Here is a 12,468-nt window from a genome sequence, read left to right on the forward strand (position 1 = left end):
ACCAAAAGTCAAATTCGTAAGTTTAGCCATCAAGTGTCTGGGAAATTTCTATTTTCTAATCAGACTAAAATCAACAGGCTTCTGGTTAGAGATTCTGGGCATCTCTTTAATGTACATCAGTAATGACAGACAACTTGCTAAATGCTAATAATTGTTTTATCTACATGTAGCGACACACAAACTTTGGCTAAACTGAGGGTTCCTGTAGAGGATTTAAAATGTTGGTTGTTTTTTTTTTTTTGCAAACTTAGCACATCAAAGTTAAATAATTATAATAACAATAATAATGATCATCATTAGCAGCAGCAGCTTCAGCTCCAGAACACATAAATAAATTAATTTGTATAAGGAAGACTTGCAGAGATTTTGAAACTGTAGTTAAGCTACATAAAAATCGCAGTGTGGTAATCAAATACACATATGCTTATTGCTGAAATGTCTTCTTGAAGCCCGGAGAAGTGGAATTAATTGTTTCATTAGTTTACCATGGTCCGTAATTCCTAGTTCCAAATCTCTTATTTGTTGTCTGTCACTATGAGAACTCAATCAAATCAGCATGATTTATAAAAACAGACAAGGAGATTACAATATAGAAAGCTTATTTCTTTACTAAATGAGCTTATATGACATAAGTCTCAACCCCTAAAAATATTTTCAAATTAATTACAGTTCATTACCATGAGTTTTATTATTTTATCTATTCCAGTAGCACTTCAATACTTATTTGAAGATCAGTGGAGTAAGTATTCTATGTTTGCCTTACAATAGTTCCTAGACCACCACACTGTTACCATGCTATTACCTTGACCACGCAATACACATGGATTATTGGGATAAAAATAGACATAAGTCTTACCTACTAAACTAAGCATACAGAGAAAAAAAAAACACCACCACATCTATTTAGTCTTTCTACAGGTCTGATATATTTTATAAAACAGAGTTAATCAATCTATTCAAAACTGCAGAAAAAAGCCTATAGTTAACCGAAGGATTAAGCCCAGACTTCTGCATACAACAGTATTTTTTTAGTTATAAGACTGGTTCCAGGTTTATTGGATTTTTCTTTTTACTATATTGCATAGAATGGATCATATGAAAAAGCAAGTGAAATACAAAAATATGTATGTAGTAATATTTGCATTGGATGAGCTATTCAAAAGAAGATAAAATTCTTTGCCTAAATGTCAGAGGCTTATATATGTGTGTGCCCATACTTTCATATATATACATATATATACTGTATATATATACACATCTATATATGACTGCAGAAATTGTGAAGCCAGAAATCAAGTTCACCTACTGTATTGTGTCTACTCTCACTGTGTTTCTATCCTTGCCTTGCTTATGTATGTAAGTTTACACATATACCTTGATGAGTAGCAATGCCTTGAAGAGTGAGCTGTTGAAGCATCTCATATGTCCTTTTTCCAGTAAAATTAATTCTAATTACTAACTACTAATAGATTTTAGTAATTTATACCCCTTTCATTCACAGGGAAGCAAGCCAGCCAGTGGCTACTATTCCGTATATTTCTGAAGTGTTTGTTTCCATTATCCCATACGTTAAAACTTCCCTTCCCCAAAATCACGGTGTCAAATTAAAAACGAAGAACCCAGAACCCACTTGACACCTCCATTTTCTGATAAGGAATCAACTGTTCGATGTTTCTTCCACATACTTCATACTTCAAATATTTTATTAACGAAACAAAACGAATCTATGATGTACTTGTTTTCCTTTTCAGTTACGGATAATAGTTTAATAGTCAGTGGTCCTGTTTATGCTATACTTTTTGGTCAGCTCCTTCTTTGGTTTGCCTTCTGGACAAGATATTGTTTCAAAGCCCAAAACCCATTGCTTTACAATTGTTTTTTTAGAGTCTCCCATTGCCTAAAATAAATTTTTTTTCCGGTAATCACATGATGGTTATATCTCACAACTGTCTGGTGTGTTTCCTGTTTTGGGTTCGCTTATTAAACCGAAGAAAAGTTCTCAGAAGCTGGTGGTGGATGGGAAGAGTCTGAACTGGCAGCTTTACTACAATTCAATATTTCTCTGATAAAGGCATAGGAAAAGAAGAAAACTGCATTAAGCATACTAACAAAAATGAAGGGCTTCAGAGGAGTCTAACTGCACCAAAAAAAGTACCATCTCCATCCAGGGATATTTTGGCCCTTCTCCGTGGTATTGTAAGTTGAAGTTCATCCCCTTCTTCTAATTTTGCAATGCCTGGCAAAAGATTTGGAATATTTCTAAGTTAATATTTCAAATACATTCTTTTCGTAAACCATATTCAAAAAGTCATTACACATAATTTAAAAAATATAAGCATCTTACTTGTGCCAAGTGCTTTTTCATCTTCTAGGCACAAATCTTAGAAGTTGTGCCTAATTGTCAGCTACCCAAAGCTGACACTTAACATCCTCTGTAGAGCTAGACCTACTTTCCACTCTGCACTCAGCACACCAAAGTTCACTTATGCGATCACTGCAAAAATTCGTCACAGTGGTGTACCCAGATCCCTCAATGTATGGCTATGTGACAGTCAAGGTCAGCATTGGGTGTTGTTGGTCCTAGATCATTCTGTTCCCACACTTCTGGAGGAGGTCTCATGAGCTTTACCAACCAAATGAAGTTACCAGACATCAGCTGACTGATGCAACTGCAGCGCACAAAAGTTCACTTCCTGCCAGCTGCACATCAGCTGATGTGATAACTGAAAGCACCTCACCTTCAAGTTGCAGTCACTGAGCTGAGAGCACATCTAACATCTGCTGTGACACATGGTCAGCAGCATGAAATACTGCAGTGGGATCTGGTTTTCCAGCTGAAAGCAGAAGGGTGGGAATTTGGGAAGCAGGAACTGTGAAGTGGCAGGATGGAGTAGATATCATAGTTAAGGTGGGAAGTAATACAAGAGTAAGATGACAGATGAAATTGAAGGTGGGTATGGTCCCAGAATGTGTGGGTAGAGGGACAGGAAATTAAGGAAAACGATTGGACAGCCTCACCTGCTAGGAGGAAGTAGCTAATTTATGTTTATTTGTAAATAAAATTAGCTTCCTTCCCCATGCCATTTGTTTAATGCCCCTACTTGCCAACAGTCAACTCCATCATTCAATGTCACCCATTTTTTAATAAAGCATTGAAAGAAAAGATTTTTATCTTCCAGCAAGATCTGTGTAAATTAAAAGAGAAAACTCTCAAATCCACCATTAAGGGAGAAAGACAGATGAATAGGAGCAACCAAACAAGGTTTAATAGGCTTCGATAATAATTCCTAAATGCTCATGCAGGAATATACATATATAGTGAGCACTGAGGCTGCTGGACTTGCATTAAATATTTTAATTGGTGTTTCAAATTTGTGCAGTCAGAAAGAACTCCCTATAGGAATTAACTATTTTTCATCTAACCAAAGAGTAAAACAGCAGCAGCCATTGTAAGGAGAACTAAGCTGGTAAGAAATGTCTTTTGAAATCCTGGAGTAAGGTAGACAAAAATTGGGTGGCTAAAAGTAATATATGATGTTTTAAGGTAGAACATTACTCCTAAATATATATATGGTATAACTAAATGTGGGACTCAACACCTAAGTTAAACTAATTTCTTCATTAAGCATAGTATGTACTTTTAGATACTTTAGTTAGATGCCTGAAGTAGATAACACTAAAGTATCTAATTACATTATACAGTTAATGGAGAGAGGGGAATTGTTCAGATCACTTAAGTTAGATGCATACCCTCCAACTGCCAATACTTTATATAAAAAATATTTTTTGAAAGTATTCTGTAATTTTACAATTAACCAGATCCACAAATGCAGCCCATTTTCTTTACAACTATCACAACACTTAATCACCCAACACTGCAGATTCTATCTGATACAGTTTATTTGCAAACATAGGAAAGGAAAACTTAGATGTTTACCAGCAGTATAGCAAGAATTATTCGGATAAGACTGTGGCATATTTTGGATGCAACGAAACAATGTCACCAAGCTGAGATCATCACCGAAAACATGAGCCTTCTTCCTCTGTATTAGGTGTCCCATAGCAAATGTTGTATCCGTATATAACACCTACAAAATGAAAAGGTGCAGACTTCAAACATACTGTATGGAGACATTAAAAATCTTTTTAAAAGTCAGATGCTGAGGGGAATCGAACTTTCTCACCTGGCCATAAATGAAAAAATATCCTGTTTCTTTGATCACTATTTTATTTCCTTGTTCTTCCAGAGCTGTTCCACGTTTAAAGCTCAGAAGCCAAGGGACAATGCTTGAATCATCTAAAAGAAACAGTAATTTTTGGGTAATCAGAAAGAAAAGTCACTTTCCTCATTTTCATCTGCCAAAAATTAACAAAGCTGACTTCTAGTCAAGACTTCCAGTCCCACTAACTGGATTTCCCCACTGAAAAGAGGATATTTGCAAGAGCTGTCCAGATGCAGGGACTTTTTAATTATTTTTAATTAGGTGACATAACTCAGTCACTGCTTTGAAGTTAGACAAGATCAGATGGAAGAGTTAATACATGGAATAGTTAGCTATGAATCATGGAACATATTCTTACCTTTCTGTTGAATATCACTTTTGCTGTCAGCGATCAGTTGCAAGCAGGCCTGCAGCACTGTGAAGTGAAAGCATTTTGAAATCAAAGAAATAGAAACCAGTAGTAGAATAGAATAAGCTTTTGAGACAACTTAAAAAAAAAAAAAAATTCTCTTGGTCTCACCACAGATTTGAAAACATAACCTGTTGATTTTAATGCAGATCTTACTCAAATGTACAAAAACAAAATTCACACCACAACATGTATTAGATAACCTTCAGAGACCATGCAGCTAAGCAGGAGGCTTCAGATAATAGCACAAGTAATACTTGTTTGTTTTAATCTGTGGTCCTAATATGATTGAAATATGAAGCAATAAGTCAGATGAGCTAGGATCAGATCAATTAGCCTTGTGCATTTTCTAAGCAAAAGCTAAAAAAAAAAAAAAAAACAAAACCAAAAAAAAAACCACCCAACCCTGACAACTATGACAGATACCAGATTTACTAATGATGTTTACTATATGCTTTAAAGAAATTAGTTTCCAGTCATAGTTGCTGTAAAATATTAGTCATATATACTGGCAACATGATACTTGCCAAATAAATTCTCATGTGTATGTACTTTCAGTATGTTTTCAGATACTGACATTCAGTCGACCTGTACTAAGGCTAAGAGGGAAGATACTGAGATGACTGTTAGCAAATTAATGCACACATAACAAATAGCTTAGTATCTGTCAAAACTAATGTGTTGCTCAAAACTATGGAGACCAGTGACTAAGGAGAAACTGGGAGTTTTATCAAAGAAATCTGTGGCAGTATGTTAAAACATAGGCGCCAAGTGAAACAAAGATTTTGGGGGAAAAAAAAGAAAAACTGCTAAAAGGATAAAAAAAATAAAAGGATAGTTGCATTTGCTTAGAGCAGATTTTAATGAAAACATCTGGTTCTAGTGCTACTTTGAAGGATGGAAAACCAAGTAGGAAAACTTACTGCACTTGATAGAGACCAAATGCGTTTACCAAGAGTCAAGAGCTATGGATTGCTGAATCCCTCTTTTTGTCTACCTCTTTTTGGGTAAGAAGGCTGTGGGTCAGATTTGGCCACTCTTACTGTCATGAGCAGTGCCCTACTCCACGGGATGTTGTTTCTACATGTGCCAGCAGTATTCACATGTGCAAGCAAGTGCCCAGCAGCACAAACCTCTCACTGCACAGCAGGTGGTGAGAGAATTTGCCTAGAAAGCAGTCTCTCTCTAAGTCTCCTTCCCACAGAAGCCTGCCTGAAATTACCGGAAGGGGGCTGGATGCTGAGCAACACTCGGTGGCACCAGCTGGCATCTGGGAATGCTCCAATGTCACAATAATTACACAACCTGTGAGCCTACTTACATTAAGAGGACCACTGTCCTGCAAGCCCCCATCTCCTACACTAGAACATTTCCTTGAGTTCTACTACTTCTCATAAAAAATGTGCCAAAATCTATAGATTTTCAAACCAAGAATTTAAAGGCGTCTGAATTCCCTGCCTTCTGATAAGGAATAAAAAACCCAAGCCAACACAAAATCAAAAAAGGTATTACACTTCAGACATTTTTCTGTCACACTTGTGAGCAACAGAATTTTCTGAAAAAGAAACTTCCAAATAAAATAAAAATGTGGATTTCTGGAGTCGCACAACAAAGTTCATCAGGTGATTTATTTCACAAGGTACTAACGCACTCTTTTTTGGAGCGAAGTGTCTTCCTAGTGAATGGAATTTGCTGATTCCGGGTATTTCAGTAAGCTAAATAAAAATTTTCATTCCTGCTTTTAAAAGAACTTACTAGTGTGGCCACTGGATTTTCCACTAACCGAACAAGAGAGGATTGGGTGTGATTCGCACTAACCAGCTGCTATCCAGTGGGGTACAAATGAGTAGTGTCTACAAACAGTGAAAGTTATGGCTACTTTAGCAACTCTTATTAAACCTGCTCTGCAAACTCGATTGACATTATTGAAACTACCCTGATTCACAGACTGTGAGTCTGGATTCACGTTTCAGTTGTTTGCAGCATTGAAATACTAGTCATCATTGCTGCGAACAGCCACACAGTAATTAAAATCAGCAAGTTCAGGCCCATCGAAGATATTTTCTATATTTTTAAAACACATATCAACTCCGCTTTATTCTACAGATAGCAAATCCATGTATATCCTCTGGAAAAAAAAAAAAATAAATCTCACTAGCTCTCTTTTTTAGTGTATGCAAATAGAAATAAGCTCCTACGGAATATAGTAACCTAGTTTTTCATGGAAAAATATGGACACAATAGTGTCATTCATGACAATAAAGAGAACAGAAATTGGCACAGTGTCCGTTTTATCTAAAGCCACAAAGGCCGAATAATATCTAATGAAGCATTTGACAAATTGTACAACATGCTTCAAAAATATGTTCAGAAGCCAAGACAGACACATAACTATTTCCAGTATATACAAGTACTTCATTTTTACCTCAGTGAAACTACATACATGCTTAAAATTAAGTAATTCTTTGAAACAAATTCAAAGTAAACAACACTACTATTAAGGAGAAAATACACACATACAGAGTATATTTTCTGGATAATTAACAGAGATTTCCAGTAAAAAGTTAACATTGAAATGTTAGCAATTCTACTCCAAGAAGAACCCAAATCTTACCTGAAGTACAGTATCAAGAATATATGCATTACAAAATATGGGTTGGATAGTTACTATCGGTACTGAGCAGAATAAATCAAAAGCTCTACCTGAATGCCCTTCAGCACAGTGTAAATCAAACCTGAGTGTCAGTTTTGTAGTCTAAAGAATTTGTTAATAATTAATAATGCAAGCAGAAGATAAGGTTCATAAAATGTATTTTTAAAATGTGTAAAAATATCTAGACTAATTGTCACCATAAGGTCTAGCTGTACAAAACTGTGTGTTGAAAACGATAAAATGTGCCCCATCCTCTTTTGACTTTATAGCTTTGCTTTGATGAGCACTTTTTTTTCCCCTGATTTTAATAGCTCTGCAGGCTGTGGGTGGGAAGAACATTTCAGAATCGGTCTTCTTCCATGAACAGAACAGCCAATTCTGAAAAATTCAGTGACTCCAGATGCCTTTATAAACCACAGCCAGCACATGAAGGGATGTGTTCTCTATGTGTTGAGCAATGAAACCAACAGTATATAAAAAAAAATAAGTTAGCCTTTCCAGCAGGATAAGAATGCAGCCTTTGGCACATCTGCATGGTATCCGTAAAATCAGATTTGTTCTCCCATGCAAGTTTTTGTATTAGTTAAATTGCATAATCATTTCAGTACTTTGCAATCGAACTTCACAATCCATCCAAAAAAAATTTCAAGTTTATTATCTGTGAACCCATGCATAAATTTTTAAGTTTTGCTACCTGAGGCCCAAGTTACCTGTCTCAATTTTTGCTGAAATTAAAACAGGCAAAACCTCTGTCCTTTAAAAAAAAAACAAAAAAAACCAAAAAAAAACAAAAAAAAAAAAAAAAAAAAAAAAAACAAAACAAAAAACCAAAAGACCTACATGTTTAGACTCTTTCTTTGGTCTATAACTGTTCTCTGTAGACTTCTGAAAAGACACTTAAACACTAGATAATTCCATGTATAAATGATGTGCATGTTCTTGAACAATTTGCAATTGTTCTTCTCTTAACTTCTTAATTTCTTACCACAAGAGATCTTTTATTTTTTCCTTGTGCATTTTTATAAACTGTTTAATTGGGTGCTTTTTAATTAAAAAGTCTTTATATGGCATTAATCATGGATTAAGCCAATCTCTGCACTAAAATGGTTTGGTCATAGCTACAGGTATTATTCAGATCTAACAAATACCTTCAAAATACTAGTAGCACTATTTTGACCTGAACAGAATTACAAGTAACATGTTACAATCAGAATAAGAAGAAAACAATTAAGAATAATTTATGTAGACTTCTGTTACACAGTATAAAGCAGAATATTGTTCTTAAAAATCAGAGCATATTTTGTGTATTTTTGATTGCACCTTTTTCTGCATAATACACAGCACCAATTCATTCATTCAGTAAATAGAATTATCCATGTAAAATTGCATGCATTTTATAAAGTAATTTTCTATCTTTTGACATAGAAGAGCATAATTCCTTTTGAGTATGACTGTTGTCAGCAGAAACAAAAAAGAATAACATATCTTTTCAAGAAGTAGGCCTTTTTTAAAGTAAGAGAACTCATATTTCCCCTCTTCAAACAATAAAATAAGAAGTATTTTGAATATTTGGTGAGGGAAGTTTATGTGTCATTTAGACTAGCAACAAAAAGTTAGGTTTCTTGATTTTAGGATCACTAAAATCAAATTCTATTTGTGAAATGTCTTGCTATCTCTCTGTCACAGTGACCTAAACCAATAACCTACAGGGTCAAAACACTTCTAACCAACGAATGTACCAATCTGCCAAAGCAAATGTCACCTGATTGGAGTTTAGAGAAGACTTGATGCTCACCTCACTAGTTTTCCACGGGGATCAGAATCCCACAATAATTATCAGAATGAGGCACAAATAGCGCATGTAAACGTTAACTTGATATTCACACATTGAACTGGCTTAGGTAATGGAACCTGTATGTTGTTTCTGGACTAAAGCGCACATACAGCTTAGGGACAAACATGCAGACAAGGAAATCAGTAATTGTGAACAGGGTACAAAATTCAGGAGAGGATTTTGTTGTGCAGCAATCTTCCTCTACAGGCAAAATTTATTAAAAAAAAAAAAAAAAGACAAGGCTGATTACATCTGTTCTTATGTGTCCTGATATGACATTTGCCAGAAGTGCTTAGATGATCTATCTGCCTGCATATCAATAATGTGTACCTTTCAAAATCACTCATTAACTCCTACTCATTGCATCAAGAACTCTGGTTCTGACAGCTTTATTTGGAATTGATGTTTGAAACCCATCTCTTCAACCTACTTGAGCTGGAAATTTTCTCAAGACACAAAATGTGCAGCAACTGATGACTAATAGTTGTACGCATGAACACAGTCAAATATATACCCCATAAATATATGAAAGAACAACATTGTGTTAGATCCATTTTCATTCACTTCACGTTTTAATTAAAATTTATTATTTGTGGCCTCTTTCATGTGCACAACATCAAACAAATAGAAAAAAAATATGGGAGCTCCATATGTTCAAGAAGTGCTCTGCTGGACCTAAAAAGAATCATGAGGCATCTATTTCTGGAATTTAATAATTAAAATTTAAAAGACCTTAACAGAATCAAACCACAACTTTACTTATAAATAAAATAATGGTTCTGTACGTTACTTCTGCTCTCTGTTGAAGCACAAGAGAAGCAATTGTGTATCAGTGACATTTTCAAGTATTCACTTTCTAAGGAATCGTCTGTGCTAAAGTGAAATTATGGGTCAACAATTAATTATCAGACCTAACTCTACTTCAAGAGCTTGTTGAAGCAAACAGAAATAGGACAAGAACAAAGCACCTCACTCAATACCCTAACTTATCTGCCATTGTACCAGAATGAGTGCAGTACATCTGCAGGATGATTTGGAGGCTGCCAGGATTCTGGTACTGAGAAGCGGATGTGAGAAGATCAAAATGCAGGGCTAGTAATTCTGCATACATGACCAAGTAACAGACAGGATTCAGCACCATGAACACCACCGTGCTTTCCTATTTCACTCACTCTGCTGAAACAAAATTTAACATTGACTAGTAGGGTTCATGGTCATCGGTGAAATCTGATCTGAGAAAATGTAACATTTTACTAAACTCTGACAAATTTAATCTGCTGTAATTAGAGCAGGCAGAAAGTTAACCCTGTCTAACACATGACCTTTCATATAAATACAAGATTTTTAACTTACTTTTTTCTTTTTTATATACAAAAATATGATTGTCATGTTAGAAAACAGTTCTGTAGTAGGTCAACCTACGTAGCTTTTCCTCTTAAATAAATGTCCACATTTTTTCTGTGCTTTCTGTCACCCATTCTGAACAATTTTAAAGCCTTTTTTAGGAAAAGAAAAACCACAAAAACCCCCTTACAGAAATAAGTAGCTTATATAGAATTTTATGTGAATAAAGGTAAATAGGAATAATTACAGGTGGCTACTTCATGAGAAGAATTTTAAGCCTGCCAGAAGCACAGCTAAGAAGCCCATAACCCTCCTCATACACCCTCAAACAGGAATAAGAATAAAGATGAAAGCTGCTGTGAAAGGAACTGGATAACTTGCAGAGTACTGATCCTATAACATTAATTTTAAAAAAGACATGCCTCCTTATTTTTGATGATGCTTGTGCTTTAGATCACTAGTTTTTATTTGGGAGTTGCTAGAGTGGGGAGAGCAGAGAAGCTTCGAATGATAAAACACAAGAAATAAAATTTAAGCAATCTTGTCCTCAGTCCTGTTTGTGAAATCACTCTTAACAAGACCCTGAGCCAAAGATTACTAATAGAATAGAATAAACCCCATTTAAACCTATGGATTTTGGGTAATGTCCTAAATGAATATTCCCTTTTGAGAATATTGGAGGTAAGTAGAGTGATTATACACTAGAACTTAAATTTCATTTAGCTTGCTGAAGATTAAGCAAAATACATTTCACATTGATTAGTCCCTCAAAAGCATATTTTAAGCAAAGTGTGGTTTAGTCTTTACCTATGAATTGGTCCATTTAAACTTCATGTATTAATAATTTAAGATAACAGCTTTTATCCGTTAAAACAATCTGAAAGTACCTGTAAAAGGACTGAACTGATTTAGAAACTTTTTTGAAAGAAACATTTTTGATTACTCAGTGCAATTAGAATATGCATGCAAACGGTTTTAATGAAGTTCTGTATTTCATCCCATCAGGCATCATTGTGTTTGGGAAAAAAAAAAAAAAAATAGGCATTTTATCCCCAAAGAAAAATATATTTCATTAATATTCCAGCATTATAGTACACATCAGAGGTCTTCTATGAAGCACAGTCTTCAATGTTCTCTGCAGCACCTTTTAGAAAGGCCATGATAGAAAAAATCTTACTGGATAGGCATGCCTTTATTAACTTTGCTAATTACATTAATAGATTGATTTCATGTAGAAATTATGCTAAACTTCTGAATTTCTTGTAGTCTGCCTTTTTTGACAGGTACAAGTCAGCCTTTCTCTTTGAAAGCTCCTACTTCCCTAAATTAAGGATATTTCTTGTTACTTCTCTCTTTCAAGATGAGCGTGTTTTCCCAGAAAAATGACTTGGCATTTTTAATAATAGCCTTCCCTCCCTATTATTGATCAGAGAGAAACAAGTTAGGCATTACCCTGAGTTGAGACTGATGGATTTAGAACTGAGCAATTTACAATCTGAACGATTTGAAGTTGCTTTACTCAGCTTTACCATATCATCAAGAAATACCTCCATTACAAAAAGCAGATTTAGGATCTAATATTCAAAGTTCAACCTGCAGATAGCATGAATATCTGGTACCTTAAATAGTTATGTCCCTGCTCATTGCAGGGAGCTTGGACTAAATGGCCTTCAAAGGTCCCTTCCAACCCAAACCATTCTGTGATTCTGTATGGTGACCATTAAGAGAATATGCCTACAGTTAACACCATTCATTCAGCAGTAACTGTGGAAACTGTAATGGGTTCTGGGAGCACAGACGGGCTGACAGGAGAAGACACAACTCAAGCACTGCTGCTTCTCTCAAGACAGAATCAAACTGCATCATCTCATCCCACTCCACTGGATGCTATTTACCTGTTTCTTCTGTGTGGACAACAGACCTTCTCAACCTGTTTCTGCTCCCAGTCCAGATTTCCTTTTGGAAGCTTTCAGCTGGTCCAGGACCAGGAAGCCTGGTCTCCTAA

The 12,468-nt window shown here is 35.3% G+C and overlaps 1 protein-coding gene across 2 annotated transcripts in view; it reads right to left on the reverse strand.

Moving 5' to 3' along the window:
* Positions 1-12,468, reverse strand: part of TNFSF13B (TNF superfamily member 13b) — a 24,388-nt gene continuing 11,920 nt past the window's right edge. For both annotated transcript variants that reach the window (XM_080612844.1, XM_080612843.1), the window contains 5 exons: positions 12,359-12,464; positions 4,582-4,638; positions 4,185-4,297; positions 3,938-4,088; positions 1-2,236 (listed from right to left, as the gene is read on the reverse strand). In XM_080612844.1, coding sequence (XP_080468970.1) covers positions 2,124-2,236; positions 3,938-4,088; positions 4,185-4,297; positions 4,582-4,638; positions 12,359-12,464 — 540 coding nt within the window. In that variant the 3' untranslated portion in view covers positions 1-2,123. The remainder of the gene's footprint in view (positions 2,237-3,937; positions 4,089-4,184; positions 4,298-4,581; positions 4,639-12,358; positions 12,465-12,468) is intronic.

This window comes from Psittacula echo (assembly GCF_963264785.1).
Source record: "Psittacula echo genome assembly, chromosome: 3".
Taxonomy (NCBI): Eukaryota; Metazoa; Chordata; class Aves; order Psittaciformes; family Psittacidae; genus Psittacula; species Psittacula echo.